The sequence below is a fragment of the Vanessa tameamea genome, chromosome W (genome assembly GCF_037043105.1).
Source record: "Vanessa tameamea isolate UH-Manoa-2023 chromosome W, ilVanTame1 primary haplotype, whole genome shotgun sequence".
In the NCBI taxonomy this organism is placed as follows: Eukaryota; Metazoa; Arthropoda; class Insecta; order Lepidoptera; family Nymphalidae; genus Vanessa; species Vanessa tameamea.
The window spans coordinates 2,410,415-2,429,890 of record NC_087340.1 but is presented as its reverse complement, the minus strand read 5'-3'; the positions used below and the strand labels follow the sequence as shown (position 1 = coordinate 2,429,890).

The 19,476-nt window shown below is 35.9% G+C and overlaps 1 protein-coding gene across 1 annotated transcript; it reads left to right on the top strand.

The window, feature by feature from the left end:
• Positions 1–7,052: 7,052 nt before the first annotated feature.
• On the top strand, positions 7,053–15,703 carry LOC113404275 (uncharacterized). Its single transcript, XM_064220210.1, has 5 exons — positions 7,053–7,112; positions 7,290–7,584; positions 11,951–11,964; positions 12,551–13,569; positions 15,378–15,703. Exons 1-4 carry the CDS (start codon positions 7,053–7,055, stop codon positions 13,565–13,567), a joined length of 1,386 nt encoding a protein of 461 aa, XP_064076280.1. The 3' UTR covers positions 13,568–13,569; positions 15,378–15,703.
• Positions 15,704–19,476: the final 3,773 nt, after the last annotated feature.

The window sequence follows — 19,476 nt, the reverse complement described above, 5'->3', positions numbered from 1 at the left end:
TATCTCTTTTCTGTTTTTTCCAAGTTTTTGATTTTATGTTCTATTTATTGTTTTTTGTGTTTGTTATTAGTGCATGCATAACAATTTTTAATGTTTTGTTTTCGAGTTAAATGTGTTATATCAAAATGTAAGAGGCATAAGAACAAAAACAGATGAAATGTATCAAGCAATTTTGCGCTCAAACTATGACATATTAGTTATTATCGAAACCTGGCTTAATGATACTGTGTTTAATAATGAATTTATCGACAAAAGATATCATGTTTACCGTCGCGATCGCTGTTCTACCTCATCGAATAGAACAAAAAAAGATGGAGGTGGAGTACTCATTGCAGTTAAAAACAAATTTTAAGTTACTAGAAAATCAGAATGGGAATCAACTTGTGAAGATATATGGTTAACAATTCGTACTCATGATAATAACTTTATTTATATTTGTGCTGTATATATTCCACCTCCAACGGACTCAACATACATGAAAGCGCTTTTAACAAATTTGACTCATGTCAGACAAAGTTATATTAAAGAAGAGTCGCCTCTAATAGTATTAGGCGATTTTAATTTGCCGAATATTAGATGGGAACTGGATAGTGATACGTGTACATTAGCTCCAAAGTCATCTTTTAATCTTATTGAGAGTGATTTCGTGGATACTTTGACTTACTGTGATTTGTCGCAATATAATTCGGTTTTAAATTGTAACGGTCGTATTCTAGACTTAGTACTATCGAATATCCAGTCACTTACAGTTAAAGAATCTGATTTTAGTCTGGTTCCAATAGATCAATATCATCCATGTTTAATTTTACATCTTAACTATATAAGTGGTAGGCCTCAACCAAGAAAACGAATCCCTACCCTTAATTTTAAACGATGTGACTATGAATCAGTTAATAGTGAACTAATAAAAATCGACTGGGAAAAGGAATTCAGTAATGTTGCCTCAATTGATCAAGTTGTAGATATTTTTTATAACAAGATGCTTCCAATTATATATTCTCATACTCCTTTATCAAAAACTTATTCAAATCATTACCCTATCTGGTTTAATAGTAGTTTAATAAAAGCCTTAAAAGAAAAGGCTAAATATCATATGAAATATAAAAAATGTCAAAATGAAATGGACAAATTAACGTTTGATCTGTTAAGACTACGATGTAGTACTTTAATTACGGATTGTTACAACAATTTTAAAAAAACAGCCGGCAGTAATATTCGAAGGAATCCTTATTATTTTTGGCGTTATTGTAATACTAAAAGACAAAATTCTACCCAAATACCTAATCAAATGTATCTAGATCATGAAGTTGCTAATAGCAAACAAGAGATATGTAACTTATTCTTGAAATTCTTTCAATCTGTTTATACGAGTAAATATACAACATCTCCGGCTACAAATCTTTCAAATATCAATACTAATTGCCTCAACGATACTATATCTGCATCATACGTTAAAATCACCAAAGAAGAGGTGCAAATAGTCTTACTCTCACTTGATGTGGCTAAAAGTTGTGGCCCGGATATGATACCTCCTCTCTTTCTTAAAAACTGTGCCACAAATTTATCTCTTCCACTAGCATTCATTTTTAATTTATCTTTAAACACTGGCGTTTTTCCGGACAAATGGAAGTTAGCTCATCTTACTCCTATACATAAAAAAGGTGTGGTATACAATTTTAGCAATTATAGGCCTATTTCAATTTTATCAACGTCTGCTAAAGTTTTTGAATCACTTATGTACAATAAATTATTATTTTTCCTAAAAAAACATATTCATCATAACCAACATGGATTTCTACCAAAAAAATCGACTACGAACAATTTAATTTCTTACACTATAGATATAGCAGAAGCCCTTGATAATAATAAAGAGATACACGCTATTTACACTGATTTTAAAAAAGCGTTTGACTTAGTTAACCATGATTTACTTATTTCCAAACTCAACAACATAGGAATTCACGGCTCTTTATTAAGATGGTGTGAGTCGTACTTAAAAAATCGATCGCAGTTAGTGTCGCTATTTGGAGTTAAGTCCGATATTCTTCACGTCCCATGTGGGGTTCCACAAGGTTCCCACTTGGGGCCTATATTTTTCTTAATATTTATAAACGATCTCAGTTATGTTATTAATTCTAAATTCAAATTTTACGCTGATGACCTAAAAGTATATCGTGTAATTAATGATGACAAAGATCCGTTGATATTAAAAAAGATCTCGGAAATATTGAACTATGGTGTAAAAACAATTTAATGGCGTTAAATACTGATAAATGTGTTTTTATCAGATTTTCAAGGAAAAAAAATGTAATTGATAAAACTTATTACATCAATAAATTTCCACTTAAACAAGTATATGTTATCAAAGATTTAGGTGTATTATTTGATCATACCCTATCTTTTCGTGATCATATTGACAGCATAATTAAAAGAGCTTCTAAACTATCAGGTTTCATAAATCGCCAAATGAAACTTTTTAATGATCCTCATCTAATTATTACGGTATATAACTCTTTGGTTCGAAGCATCATAGAATATTGCAGCACTGTTTGGAATCCTAGCTATAATATTCATTCAATGAGATTAGAATTTGTGCAAAAACGTTTTTTGTATCATCTAGCATATACGGGTCATAGGTGTCAGACTTTGGATTCATATGAGTCTAGATTACAATTTTATCACATGAAGTCTCTGAGTGACCGTCGAAAATTTATTGACATATTATTTTTATATAAAATTATTCATAATTATATTGAGTCACCAGATCTGCTTGAGCGCCTTAAATTTAGTGTACACCGCCCCAGTAGTAGGCTACATAACAGAACAACCTTTAGTTTACCCACATGTCGAACGAATATATTCCAACACGCGCCCTTGTATCGCATTTGTTCAACAATAAATGCCCACTTAAATGAGTGTGATATATTCTGTGGTTCTTTAGCCTCTTTTAAAAAACAAATTCTTACATTGTAAATATTTAACTAAGTAGTTTTCTCTCTCTTATTTTATTATTGCAGTTGTATTATTATTTTTAGTTATATATTTTTATATAAATGCCTAGTTTCGCTTTAGTTATTTAAAATTTTGATTGTACACCACATGATACTTATATATATACGCACGCTGTGTTCATATCAAGAAAGTTTCAATCTATGTTCATGTTTATATTAAGTCCATGTTTATATTAAGTTTAACATTTTAAGTATTGTAACCAGTTTTATGAACCAATAAAAAACAAAAAAAAAAATTAATAAATCATCTTCTACCAAATACACTCGTTTCAATAACATAAGTCCCCTCAAATAAGACTAGTGAAAGTATCATGAAATTCCAGCCAATTGCTGTAGGAGCCACTACATTTCGGTAACTGTATAGTAGGTAACTTAACTGTCGTATGTGTATTGCTATGAGTACATTTATCACTATTACTAGATTAAGCATCTTTATTAAACTTACTTACTAAATTGTTTGCTTTAGAAAGCGTCTTATAATACGACGACTCAAAATCTGAACGCTCAGCAAACTGTACTTTAACGTCTTCGGTGATGCATTCTAGACGCAACTGTACCTCATCATATTGCTCATATAACGACTCCATCTTCACAATACGCAGCTGCAGTTCAGTGACATCACAACTCGATAATTTATCGCTCAGCTGATCAATATAATTTATGAAAGCAGTCAAACGACGTTTGAAGCTCCCTCGCTTCTTAATTAATTCTTTTTCCTCAGACATTATGGGAGACGAGTGCGAAAGTCAACCTGAAATTTATATAAACCAATATTGAGCAACAAAATATTTAAAAATTAAACAATAAATAAATGTACCTACTTAGCAATTTCAGCACTAACACAATAATAGCAAAATATAAATTTATAACAAATATTTTATTATAATTATTTATTACCCACTATTATGAATTCATAATTATAACTACAGTTAACAATATTATATGCGAATAAGCAAAGCAAAGTTAATTTAACTAATCACGTAAGCAACAAATGTTCTAGAAAGGATCTAATAGTTTGCTAATGACTCGACATTCACATGCAATTTAAACAATAGACAAAAAAATAAGATAACAAAAAATTGACAATATTTAATAGCAGTAAAATAAATAAACTGTATCTTTAATTCCTTATCTATTTAGGTAGAACTCGTAACAATCTTACTATGTAAAAGTACCGGCACACGAATAAGTAAAAAACTAATAAATTGTAATATCAATTAAATAAAAAACGAAGCAAATTGCTTACAATATTGTAATACCTTTACAATATACGTTTATTTAATTGCAGTTAATTATTACAATATACAAAAAAATGTAATTACTTATTTAAAGGTCGGACACAGTAAAATATAATTATGGAGTGTGTAATCATTTACTAACCTTGTAAATCCTTAAATAACTTATATACTACCTTTACGAGTATTAGGTTTAGACCAAAAAATAGTGGAATATAGAAAATTAACACAAAAACTTCAGTTCAAATCCACGTTCACGCTATTTAACCTTGACCGGGGTTAAGGTTCAACTTATTTATTTCTTCGAATAATTATAATGTTGTATGTTTCTCAATAATCCACAATTGATGCAGCTTATCTTCCGCTAATTCAATAAAATCCGGGTCGGTAAAGGACCATGTGCGGGATTTAACGAAAAAACTTCGATAGAAAAAATAATAAGACGTGTATCAGTGGTGAACTGCTATATTCAGAGTGACGACAAAAAAATATGTAACTTAAATCTAAGTACATCTAATTGCACGACGGCGCAATAAGTGCAGCTGCATTAAATTTCTCGCAGGCGCTTAAACAATCGTTGAGCTTTCTATAATCAATTACGACTCTCCATTTGCGTATATTAGAAGCATCGAGTTTCTTAGGCACAACCCATATGGGTGACGACCATAGGGAGTTCGATGGTTCTATTATATTTTGTTTCAGCACTTTATCTATTTGGTTTCTAACTTCGATTTTATGGATCTCGGGAAAACAGTAAGTCTTCGTATGAATTGAGATATCTGTAGTAGTATTGTGTTACACGAACTGAACAGGTTCTAAATCAACTTCGTGTTTCACATCTTAATAACGAAGAGAAAGAAGTTCTGTTAGATTTATGTTCCGAGTTTTCCGATATTTTTCACCTTCCTGGCGAAGACCTGACATATACGAATGCCCTTAAATACGAAATAAAAACCTCTTTTTTTTTATAGTAGAGGTGGCAAACGAGTAGGAGGCTCACCTGATGGAAAGTGACTACCACCGCCCATGGACATCTGCAACACCGGGGGGCTTGCAGGTGCGTTGGCGGCAGTTCAGGAAGGAGTACGCTCTTTTCTTGAAGGTTACCAAGTCGTATCGGTTCGGAAAAACCGCCGGCGAAAGCTGGTTCCACAGAGTGGTTGTGCGAGGCAGAAAATGTCTTAAAAATCGCGCTGTTGTGGATTTTCGGACATCTAGATGGTGCGGGTGATATTTGGAATTTTGACGAAATGTCCGAAGATGAAATTCAGCAGCCGGGATTAATCCGAACAATTCCTCGGAACATTCCCCGTGATAAATTCTGGAGAAGATGCAGAGCGATCCAACATCTCTACGCAAAGCCATCAAAGGATCAAGCAGATCGGAAAGGGCTTGATCGTCGATAATTCGAGCCGCTCTACGATGGATACGGTCAAATGGAAGGAGCTGGTACAGGGGAGCACCCGCCCAGAGGTGAGAGCAGTATTCCATGTGAGGCCGAATTTGCGCCTTGTATAGTCTTAGACGATGGGCAGACGTGAAATACTGTCTTGCCTTGCTGAGCACACCGAGCTTTTTTGATGCCAATTTGGCTTTGCCTTCCAATTGACCGCGGAACTGAACGAGGCTCGAAACATCGACGCCAAGTATTCCGATACTAGCTGTGGCGGCTAACGGAATGTTCTCGAATCGTGGAGATACGACAAATGGTGTTTTTTTAGCAGTTAACGGGCAAACTTGCGTCTTTTTGGGGTTGAAATGGACTAGGTTTAGCCGACCCCAGTTCGAGACTTTGTTTAACGAAGACTCGATTTCAGACACAAGTGTAGTGTGTTATGTACAAGCATGTATGTAACGTATAAATTAGAACAACAAATACACAGTCAGTCAGTATCATTTGAGCATCCAACATGTTTTATTTCGATCTCCAATCTCAACCTTATATGGCGACCCTGCGGGTTCAGCCTCGCGGATCATATTCTTAGCGAGTGTGGAATATTCCAGAACCTACAATAAACGAAATTCAATATTTAAAATACATCATACCAAATTAATAATGTGCCAGTCTAAAGTGGAAAAAGAAGATATTTTCATAAATCAGAACGGAGCACAAAACACAGCGTCTGTTGAAGAAATTAAGTGGCATATATCTACTATCAGCATCGTTCTTTTATTAATATGCAGCATCGTTTTTCTTGGCGTCCTTTACATTTTATATAAATTATACAAGAGATGTCATGAAACGTGGATGCGTGAACAAATAAGCAGACATATTTTCCGGCGTTCCATGAACGAATCCAGAGCTGGACGTGGTGCTACGACTACTTGTGAAGAGTGCATCTATCGGAAAAATCAAATGGAAAACCAGGAATCCAAGGGAGTGAAGTAACTTCTTTATTACCACATAAACATTTTCTTTTCATACATGTACAAGTGACTGTGCCTGACTGTGATTACCTAGTTATCAAGATATTTTGAATTATACTCTATAGCATTATTGTACTAATCAATTTGTAATGTAGTTTATTACAGGTAAAAATTAATAGTAATGTATGAGGATTTACAAAAAATATATGATGAACTTTTTAATATAAAAACATATTTAGTAAAAATTATAAGAAAGATTAAAGAGGCCGATAATTTAGTTGCTAGATTTAATTTGACTCTAGAACATTTAAATAAATTGTCTGATAAATTTAAAGTTGACGAAAGTTTACATATAGAAAGAATAAGTTCCGATTTTTTCAAATTGTATGAAAAAATTATAGATTTGTGTAGTTCGTCTTCAGTAGAAACAAACGAAACAATGGCTAAATTTGATCTTAAGATTGCTATGAATTTATTACCAGTCGCATCTGATGATGAGGTCAGCGTTAAACAGCTTATTGACAATATAGAATATTACACGCTAGAACTCGATTCTGATTCCCAGAAAAAAATAATTCATTTTGTACTTAAAAACCGTCTTTCACAAAATGAAAATTCAATTGAAGAGTATGGTAGGCAAATAACAAATATGTTTGTGGACTTAACGATTTCTCAGTCTGACGGAAATGAATCTGATTATAAAGTTTTAAAACCCAGAAATGAGAAACAAGCTATTAAAGTTTTTGCCGACGGACTTAGAAATCGTCGTATCGGAACTATTGTCACAGCTAGAAACTACTCGTCCTTGAATGATGCGGTACAGGCCGCCCTGGACGAGGACTCAGAATCTGCTCAATCCGGAGATATTTTAACTATGCGCCATAATAATTACAAAAATTACAATCAATATTATAATTACAGAGGTCGTAGAAATTTTAATGCTGGACAATCTGGAAATTGGCGTGGACGAGGTATGAATTTTCATTACCAGGCACAAAATTTTCCCAGAGGACGAAACGCGGGACAAGCGTCGCGACGAGGTAATTTCCAAAGGACTTCGAGACCACATAAAAAAAATAAAAATATTTATTTCATCATTAACAAGTTACAGCTATAATCAGAAACTGGGACTATCCTAGTAAGTAACTAGTATTGCTACTAGTACTTGTGGCAGGTAGTCCCGCTCTTCCATAACATTCTTTTACAATACTAAAAACGCGTGCGTGTGTGTGTGTGTGTATGTGTGTATGTGTATGTGTGTGTGCGTGCGTGTGTGTTTGTGTATGTGCCTGTGTAGAGATTTAAAAGTTACACGAATTATATAATTAAAAAATTAAAGCAAGCTTACGAAAATTATAGTAGAGCTTCTGTCTCGAGATAATTCAAGCGGAGTAACCACTGAGTTACAACTTTCTTACAATCGTAAAAGCTTAGCGAATTAATATTTAACTTTTCATTTATACGATTATATACATAACTAGATTGCCATGCATATTGTCTGGATGCAAATTTAGTTTTAATTGGACAAGTATATGAGACTAATTTTTTTCTTCTTTTGTCTTGTTTGTTACAGTCAAAAGTGGTACTCTTGTGTACTTTAAGAATACATCTTAATAAATAAAGTTGTCTTACAGTTAATAATTTGCAGTCTGAGTAAAGTTGATCCGTTGAAAATGTATAAGGCTTAAAATTCATAACCTTAATAATAGACCTCTGTCCTCTTTCTACCTCTAGAAATTTAGATTTTGAAGCCCCGCCCCACACTGATATACAATAACCTAAAACTGATTGTACTAGTGTGACGTAAATTTGGCTTAATAACTTTTTAGTCGTAACATGTCTTAATTTTTTAAAAATCCAAATTAGTTTTCTTACTTTACTATTAACAAATTCTATTTGCGGGTGCCAAGACAGGCGTTGGTCTAGCATCACACCTAAGTATTTAGTAGAAGATACTTTTGTTATTAAAGGACAACTACAATTATTACGATTGACATTACAATTTTGATTGTGTAATTTTATATGAAAATTACTTCCCGGTTGCGTTCTTTTATTTAGAGTAAAACAGATGTAGTTAGTTTTAGAAGTGTTTAACGAGAGGAGATTAGATTTAAGCCAATGAGAAATCCTAGACAAACCAGACTCCACAATTCCTTGTAAAATATTCCATGAGGAAGCGGAAAAGACAAGCGCAGTATCATCTGCGTATGAAAATATACTACCGCCATCAAGACTTAAGTCGCATAGATCATTAATGTATATAAGGAATAATGTAGGGCCCAAAACACTACCTTGTGGTACACCAAAAGATAACGTCGATTCATGACTTATAACTTCCCCAAGTTTTACACGTTGCCTTCTTCCATATAAATAGTTTTTAAAAAGACACAATGCATTGCCTCTTATGCCAATATTTTCCAGTTTCTGTACAAGAATGGGAACAGAGACAGTATCAAAAGCTTTCTTTATATCCAAGAATACAGTTAAACACTTATGGCCTTGGTCAAGATGCTTTGTAATAAGAGTAGTGAGGGCCATTACCGCATCTTCTGTTGATTTATTTTTCCGAAAACCATACTGTGATTTTGAAAGTATGTTAAATTTATTAAGGTAATTAATTAATCTGTTGTTTATTAACTTTTCAATCACTTTGGCTATAGATGGTAGAATGGAAATTGGTCTATAGTTATTTATGTCGTCTCTGTTACCACTCTTGTACACCGGGTTAACGATGGAAAGTTTCAATGGTTGGGGGAAAACACCAGTTTTGAAACATACATTAGCTATATGACATAAAATGGGGGAAATAATGTGACTAGCTGCCTTGAGAAATTTAGTAGGGATTTTATCCCATCCTGGAGCGCTCTCCGACTTTAGATTTCTGATTATTATATCAATTTCTTGAGGATCAGTGTCTAAGAGAGCGAAGGAAGATAGGTGAAAATTAGGGGATTTTACTATAGGACTAGTTTGAGGGGCAATAGAAAGTGTGTCCTCTGCAATCATTCTGCCAACGTTTGCGAAGTAATCAGATATATAGTTAACAGATTCAGAAGGTTTCGACTTTATATTTAACAAGTTTGTGTTTTGAGTCTTGTCTGGTTTAGTATGTACAATAGATTTTATTGTATTCCAGAGAACTTTCATGTTATTTGCGGCTAAAGTAAGTTGTTGTCTTTCATAGTTTCGTTTTAATTTTTTTATCATATTATTACAGAAATTCCTATATCTTTTAAATGTGATCTGTAATATTTCATTGTCGGGGTCAGATTTTAGCTTTTTTTGCATATTATTTCTATTTTTAATGCAGCGCAAAATTCCAGGCGTCATCCAAGGCTTAATAATACGTTTAGATTTACAGATTATAATTTTCAAGGGACGGTACTGCCTTAGAAGAATTTAAGTGACATTCTGACAGTACCAAGATGTCCACTTCAATATTAAGCTGAGAAAGAGTTAAGGAGAAATCATCGAGGTTGGAATATACGCTTCGAATATTTTGTGAAACTATAGTAAGATCATTTTTGTTTATAATTTTAATTTTATGCAATTCCTCAACATCACATTGTTGTGAGTCAATAGCGGATTGGTCTATTTCGTTTAAGGTGTTAAGATAGCTATTATTCATAAAGATTATCAATTTGAATAATTATGGTGGTAGCTTGTAAATGAAACGTGATATGCTGCTCCATATTTATGATGTTAGGATATATATTGTCTAGAATAAACTGAAAATATAACGCTATATCTCTACATGAGTGTACGATTTTAAGATGTTGAGTGAAAAAAATTGAGTATTTATATATGATGTGTGAGTGTTGAAGTGTACAATTTACAAGAGTAATATTTGATGTGTACAAAATACAAATATAACAAAAAAGAAATTTAAAGCTTACAAATAAAATTAACAATTTTATCAAACTAAACAATGGCTCCAGAAATAGTCATATGGCTTGCAAGAGCTTGTGGATCTGAGATTCATTTTTGATAAGAATAATCTGTGATGACTCGTCTTTTCTTACGTAGACTTTCCCATAGGCTGTCCAAGAAAAATGATATCCTTTTGTTTTGACTAAGTCCCTCGCGAGAAAATAAAGTCGAGACGCTTTGGCAGTCAAATGTTCCGAAACAAATATTGGTGTATCTTCAGATGTATTTAAACCCAAATGCTTAGCGCAGAGTTTGGACTTATGTTTGATATTAAATGTCTTACTCAGTTTTAGGACATTGGTTTTTACTATTGTAGAATTTGTTTCTACTATTTTGGGTGTATTTTCAAAGCCCTCTTTTTTAGATCGTACTCTGTATATGTCTTTTATGTCTGTTTCAGAAATTTTGGATTCGATATTAGTTGATAAGTTAATTACCATTTTTATTAAATCCTCCTGAGTTTTATTTTTTTGTTTTGGTACATTTTTTAATTCTAAATTGGTTTTCCGAGTTTCTCTTTGCATTTCCTCGATTTTTTCCTCTAGAAGAGTTATATACTTTCTGTCTTCTTTCATCTGGCCCTCTAAACTCTCTATTTTCTTTTTGAATTCTTCATTCTGCGCCGATAAAAATGTTATAGAACTCTCAATGTTGATATTAGTGCGTTGAATTTCTTTCAGCGTAGCGGCGTTTTTCTTAAATTCTTGTTCCTGGCTTGCCATCAGAGTTGAGATCATTTTCCTCATTTCCTCCTTAAAATTACTCAGGTCTGCTAAAACATCATCATCCCTTTTTCTTTTATTACGAGATGAGACATAATTTGGAGGCGTTTTTAGATGGCTCGACATTTGCATTTCTGAGTCCGAGTGCGATTTATCAAGTACGCTGTCCATTTGTTGAGTACCAGGAAATTATAAATACAGAAATGGTGTTAATGAGCATATAGATCTGTCAGGTATGAAGACTGTCAAAATGACGACTGCGTTGTCCTGTAAGTCAGCCAAGCTTAAAAGTACCAGGAGATCATAAACGTGACAGAGTTTAAAAATAAATCTTCAACGGTAGGTGCTGGGTGATTCCTAACAGTAGGGCGTGGCTACTATAAGGATCAATTTAGTAGCGTATGCATATGCGTAGGTTAGCAACGATAATTGCAAATATAAACTCACACGGGCGGGCTGGCGAGTACCAGGATCACAGCGCCTTGCGGTTAGTTGAAATGAATACACTCTTTAGACTTATGCACTCCTATTTTTTTCAACTGATTTTATGATTTCGAAAATATTTAAAATAATATAAAAAAACTTTATTTAGTTCAGTGAGCACGTCAACGCTAAGCGAAGGTCCGGGGGGAAGAGGGCATAGCAATAGAGGTAAGTCTTTTAATAATAATCATTATTATAACAGGAACCAAACGTCTGGTAAACCGCAAACCATGCATATTTTGACAAAATCGGATAATAAAAACCCTAATTTTGATAACCCTGATGAATTTTTTCGTGACTAAAAATTTAATATTATCTTGCAATAATACTTGTCATATAACAATAACTTCAATTATATTTCGTTGTTTCATTCTTCAGATATAATTAACTAGGTAGTCCTTCTAACCTACAAGGTAACGTCGCATATTTAAGAGATTTTTTTTTTTTTTTTTGTGGTACATAATAAAAAATAATTTTTCGTGTACCTACATTATTTCCTTCATCATAACTGCGCTCAGTATTAGCCTCATTCTTTTTTCTTGCGAGGTAACGATCGCACGCGCTCTTCAAATATCAGAAAGTTTTTCTTTACAAGGACATAATGCCGAAACGAAAAAGTCTCGATAAAATTAATTATTACAAAGAAAAAATTAAGAAGTTGGAAGGAAAATGTAATCGACGCAATAAACGTCGTATAATCATTCAATCCGACTCATCTGACGATAATTCAGGTAAGCCTTATATTTTATCTGCAATATGAATAATCCAGAGTCATAATGATGACTTTTCATCCTGAGTTTAGCCGAGAGTTAAACGAAGGAATGCATACTTGAATGTTGGCCGAGAGTCAAAATCAAGTAGAAAATTTGTTCAATATCGAACTCATTGTGTTGCAGATGTTGAGGTGTCCGTTTCAACTGAAGATATTCTGCCACATTCTGAATCCCCAGAGGTTCAAACAGAAGTCTCGGATTTGAGAACAAATACAATTCTCGATCTACCCACCTCGGACGGTGAATTACACGGAGAATCAGCAAACTTGACGCCTGAGTATTTGCAAGCGCTAGGAGATGCTATTAATGAAGTACCTCAATACGGTGAAGATATTCACCATGACTTAGCCCTAAGGTGGCTTCCTATATTACGTAGAGGCCTACCTAAGGATGTCCGTGAAAAACTTGTGACATCTTATTCAATACCGAGTAACTGTAAGTTATTGAAAGCTCCATCGTTGAACGCTGAAATTTCAGCCGCAATTACTGATTCTCTAAGACAACGTGACAAAAAATTAGAAAATTATCAACAACAATTAGGCGTGGGTATAACAAGTATTAACAGAGCAGTGACATTGCTATTAACGGAAGAGGATAAAATTAAAGCCATCAAAATACTCTCGGATGCAATTCGTATTTTGTCAGACTTGCACTATCAGGATAGTGATACTAGAATTAAATTACTATCGCCTAGTTTAGACAAGTCAATTTTAAATATTATTGATAATAATGAAAGAGATGAAACACTTTTTGGTAATAACCTTTCGGAGAAGATCAAAGCAGCCAAGACTATAGAAAAACAAGGTTTGTCAATAAAGAAGAATATTGTTCCCTCGAAACCTCCTTCCGTCACTACACGACCTCGACAGGGAAACTGGTCGGGCCCTCCCCGGTTCCCATCGAACAGGGGGGGGCGCACAGGATCACGGATGCGAGCTCTGACGACGGCAACGATACGTCGAACGCTCCCCACGGGCTCAGCACTGCTACCACGATCCAACCACTCGAGCAAGCAACGCACTCATCAGCCGCACCGATATCCATAGAGGTACATGCTGGTCGTTTACAATTATTTTATAATTGTTGGTTAAAAGTTACAACCAATCATGTTATTTTAAAATGGATTCGCGATGGTATCTCAATACCTCTTCTTAGTCACGTAACTCAAGTTTCAACTCCTTATAGTAGTTTTAACGACGCTGATCAACAAAACATACAAATAGAAATTGATAAATTATTAGAGCTAGGCGCTATTTCATTATGTTTACCGAGACGAGACCAATACATTTCCAAAATATTTTTGGCACCGAAACAAAATGGACAAAAACGGTTTATTTTGAATTTAAAATCTTTTAATAAATTTATACCTAAAATTCATTTTAAAATGGAAGATTACAGAACAGCGGCAAAATTAATAAGTAAAGGTGGATTTCTTGCAACAATTGATTTAAAAGAATCTTATCTTTTAGTTCCTGTCGCACAAAGTTATCGCAAATATCTCAGATTTATTTTTAAAAATAAAAATTCAGAAATAAAAATGTACGAATTTAAAGGCATGCCTTATGGTTTATCAGTGGCGCCTAGAATATTTACTAAAATTATGAAAGAGGTAATGAGCTATTTACGAAGACAGGGACATACGTCTGTAATATATCTAGACGACATATTGTGTGTTGGTGTAGATTACGTAGATTGCTTGAACAATGTAAAAATTACTATGCAGGTACTTGAATGCTTAGGTTTTGTTATAAATTATCAAAAAAGTTGTATCGAACCTCAACAAAGTTGTAAATTTTTGGGTTTTACTTTTAATACATTAAATATGTCAATTTCATTACCAATAGAAAAGCGAAGGAACATAGTGAGATTAGTTGAGAAATATTTACAATTACCCACATGTTCTATACGTGAATTTGCTCAATTCATTGGAGTACTGACAGCTGCATGTCCAGCTGTTAGATACGGGTGGTTATACACAAAAGTATTCGAAAGACAGAAATATCTGTCACTTAAAAAATCACAAAATTATGACACTAAGATTAAACTTTCTAAGGTAATCATACCAGACTTGTTATGGTGGAAACAAAATGTTTATCAAACATTCTGTCCGTTAAAAATAAGAAACTATGAACTAGAAATTTTTACCGACGCCTCTAGATCTGGCTGGGGTGTATTTTGCAATAATCAACGAGCAAATGGACTTTGGAAAGATAGTGAAAAAGTATTCCATATTAATTATTTAGAATTACTTGCGGTTTTGTTTGGTTTAAAATGTTTTGCAAAAACGAAAAGTAACTGTAATATACTCCTACGTGTAGATAATATTACTGCTATTAGCTATATAAATCGCTTAGGTGGGATACAATACCCACATCTCAATAATTTGACTAAAATTATTTGGCAATGGTGCGAAAAACGCAAACTTTGGTTATTTGCATCTTATATAAATACGAAGGATAATAAAGAAGCTGACCAAGAATCAAGGAGAATAAATTATGATATTGAATTTGAACTATCACCGATTGCATTTGCTAAAATAATTAATAAGTTTGGACAACCTCAAATAGATCTGTTTGCTTCTCGCACCAATACCAAATGCAAAGATTACATATCATGGAAACCTGACCCTGAAGCAGTAAATGTTGATGCATTTACAGTCAATTGGAGTAATTTATATTTCTATGCTTTTCCACCCTTTACATTGATTTTAAAATGTTTAGAGAAAATCATTCACGATAAATCCACCGGGATTCTAGTATTTCCTTACTGGCCCTCCCAGCCTTGGTTTCCATTACTGCAAAAATTACAAAAATCTGAAATTTTATTTATTAACAATGGTATTTTATATGATGACAGGTCACAGAAGCAAGGACAGAGCCTACAGCCTACCCTGGGAGCTGCCATACTTTGCGGCTCGCATTCTCCAGGCGGGGCGTTCCCAACCAAGCGTTAGATCTTGTTTATGCGTCATTATCAGACAACACTATACGGCAGTATAACGTTACTTACAAACTATGGTGGAATTTTTGTATCATGAATAAGTTTAATCCTATGGATCCCTTGGTTCATGTTATCATGTCATTCATAACAGATCAGTACCATAAAGGTGATTCCTATGGATCTCTTAACTGTCATCGCTCGGCATTATCCTTACTTCTGGGTAATAATATAGGAAAAGACGAGTGTATAGCTTGCTACAACGACTTTTATTCAAATGAAATACGGCAAACTATATAACAATGTTTATTGCGTTTGTTAAACTTTACTTCTACAATGCGGATGGTAAGGCAGACAAGAAAGGCGAAGAAATTTATATAACGATTGAAAATAACGAAATCGGTAAGCGCGGTCAAAACTAGCATAGGTCCGGCGTAGAAAGCGGTTAGCGGGGCACTACGGCGGCCGGCGGTCGACTGATGCTCCTCGGCTCCTCGGCTCCGCCCACTTGTGACGTCACGCGCTAATGGATAACGCGCCGCGCTGCGCTAGCGCCGCTCGCGGCTTGCGGCCGCTGAGATACAACTTCGTGTGCACTACACCACCCCCTTCGGAGACTTATTGTTCAACTGTAAAATAATCAGGGAACCGGATTTTACGTCCGTATGATGAAATTTTAGCAGGGAAAGGAGTTTGAGGAGGGGGTTTGGTTGTCGGTTCCTGATCCGACAATATGTAGGCAGGTTTAACACGGTCAATGGATACTGTGACCGGTCCTCTAGCAGTATGTACTGTAATTGTTTTGTCAGTCTGTTCCAAAACTTTTAAAGGGCCTGTGTATGGTGCTTCTAAGGCGCCTCTTAATGTATCCTTCCTTAGAAAAATATACTCAGAATTTTTCAGGTCTTTATGTATAAAAATGTTTTTAGTACCATGCCTCGATGCGGGCACTGGTTTAATTTTTGAAATATGTTCTCTAAGTTGAGTAATAAATTCTGATGACTGATTAATATCTTTAGAAACTGAGTGAAAGAACTCACCAGGCATTCTCAAAGGCTCACCATATACCATTTCCGCAGGCGAGCACTGAAGATCCTCCTTGCATGCCGATCTTACTCCCAGCAGTACAGACGCGAGCACATCTGTCCAGCTTGTGGTTTCATGAGCCATAATGGCTGCCTTCAACGTGCGATGCAGTCGCTCTATCATACCATTAGCTGCTGGGTGGTACGCGGTTGTATGCTTCAGCTGGATGCCGCACAAATCTGTTAAAGACTTAAATAATTGTGAGTTGAATTGTCGACCTTGGTCTGTGGTTACAGTCTGAGGGCAACCGAATCTAGAAATCCACGTATTGTAAAACGCTTTTGCGACTGTTTCTGCAGTTATATTGTACAGAGGCACGACCTCCGGCCAACGGGTAAATCGGTCAATGGCTGTGAGGCAATATTTAAAATCCGATGATGGCGGGAGTGGTCCAATCAAGTCTATATGAACATGAGAAAATCTGGAACCAGTCAGTTTAAAAGTGCCTAGTGGTGATGATGTATGTCTTTGTATCTTTGAACGTTGACATTTTTCACAAATTTGAACCCAGGTACGACAGTCTTTCCGTACAGAAGGCCAAACAAACCTCTCAGTAATCATTTTTGTGGTAGCTTTGACACCAGGATGACTAAGTCCATGCATACTGAGAAAAATATCTCGGCGGAATGCCTTTGAAACATAAGGACGGGGTTTCTGTTGAGACACATCACAGAACAGTAATAAATCTGTACCTGGAATAGGGACTTGCTCCAATTTTAGCGATGAATTTTCGTTGAGAACTTGTTTTAACTCTGCGTCATTTTCCTGCGCCCGTGCAAGTGACACGGGATCCGGTGGACTTGAGAGGCTTTCAATTCGTGACAAGGTATCGGCAGTCAGGTTATCCTTACCTGAGATGTACCGGATATCTGTTGTAAACTGCGAAATATAGTCCAAATAGTTAAATTGACGTGGAGAGCATTTGCGGTCTTTTTGTTGGAAAGCAAATGTTATTGGTTTATGGTCCGTAAATATGACAAAATGATGACCTTCGACCATGTGCCTGAAGTGTTTTACACTTTCGTAAATTGCCAACAGTTCGCGATCGTATGCGCTATAAAGGCATTGAGTTTCTGTAAGCTTATGTGAAAAGAAACCAAGAGGCTGCCAATGACGTCCAACTAGCTGTTGCAAAACTGCGCCAATAGCTATATTTGAAGCATCGGTGACGAGAGCGAGCGGTGCATCTGGAATGGGGTGTGCTAACAAACTTACATTAGAAAGGTTCATTTTACATTTTTCAAAAACTTGCAACAGTTCTGGTGTCCAGGTCAGGGCCGTTGAACCCTTGACTTTTGGACCTGCCAGCATAGCATGGAGTGGTGCTTGATCCTCTGCAGCATTGCGTAAAAATCTTCGGTAGAAATTTATCATTCCCAGAAATCGTCTGAGGCCTCTAGCAGTAGCGGGAGGAGGGTACTCCTTTATAGCGGATATTCTGTCATCCAGGGGGCGGGTACCTTCTGAAGAAATAGTGTAACCAAGAAAAACAACCTCATCTTTCCCGAATACGCATTTCTGTGCATTTAATAAAAGACCGTACTCACTAAGGCGCTCAAAGAGTTGTTTTAGATGTTCCTGGTGCTCAGCATGAGAATGAGAGTAAACCAGAATATCGTCGATGTAGGAATAACAAAAATCCAAACCACGCAGTACCTCGTCTAAAAAACGCTGGAAAGTTTGTGCAGCATTCCTTAGTCCAAAGGACATATAGGGGAATTCGAAAAGTCCGAAAGGAGTCGTAATTGCTGTCTTCTGGACGTCTTCTTTATAAACCGGTATTTGGTTATAAGCCTTTACTAGGTCTAGCTTAGAGAAAACGTTACAACCTGCAAGCCTATTCGAATAATCCTCAATATGGCGGATTGGGTACCTGTCTGGTATAGTTCGGGCGTTTAACGCCCGGTAATCGCCGCAGGGTCTCCAACCGTCCTGTTTTGGTGCAAGGTGTAATGCAGATGCCCACGGTGAGTCTGACCGACGAGCAGTACCATCACGTAGCATCTCCTCGAATTGCTCCTTGGCGATCTTCAGGCGTGCCGGTGCTTACCGTCGAGGTTTACAAAACACTGGTGGTCCAGGTGTTGTTCGGATATAATGCACTGTAGAATGTCTTACCTCTCGATCAATGCCGCATGGTCTCGTCAATGTGGGGTACTTCGATAAAAGTGTGTGGTACTCGCTGTGTCCCGATATGGCCTTGACGCTGTGGTGTTGGCATGCCTTCAGCTCTGCTGGACACGTAAGAGAAGTCACGCCGTCGAGCAAACGCTTATGTCTGCAATCGACTAAGAGGTTATAGTGAGAAATAAAATCGACACCTATAATAGGTCTGTCAACTTCAGCCACTACAAAATTCCAGACAAAATCACGCCTCAGTCCAAAATTTAAATGCAACTTTAGAGTACCGTAGGTGCGTATTATTGATCCATTCGCTGCCGTAAGGAAATAATCTGTGGGATTCCTACGGTCCTTCAAAAATCTACGGGGCAGTACGCACAAATCGGATCCGGTATCAATTAAAAATTGCGTCTTGGCAACCCGGTCCGTAACAAAGAGGCGGCGAGGTGAGGGTGAACAGTCGGTTGCCGCCATTACTGACTGTCGCGGCAGTTTTCCGAGGCAAATTTGCAAGGCCTTGTACACTTATTTGCCCCCTCGCCAAATCTCGAATGATACCAACAAATACCTGGATCTCGGTTTCTGCTTGCTGATCGTCGCCGATGCCTGGAACCACTGCGTCGACTTCCGGATTGTCTATGTGGGTAGTTGGCGCGACCACGCCCTAAGTTCATTTGCGCCACCTGATGGTTGAGCTCCGTCCGAATGCGGGTAGAAATGAAATCTTCCATCTTCTTGAAGAGCTCATCGAAACCTGGAGTAGAAGCACTAGAAACTTGATTAGAAAATGGCGTTACTTCGATTATTTTAT

Coding starts and splice junctions, on each gene's coding strand:
- LOC113404275 (XM_064220210.1), top strand. CDS start 7,053: ATGGCTAAATTTGATCTTAAGATTGCTATGAATTTATTACCAGTCGCA. Junction 7,113..7,289: donor CAGTCGCATCTGATGATGAG/GTCAGCGTTAAA, acceptor ACGATTTCTCAG/TCTGACGGAAATGAATCTGA.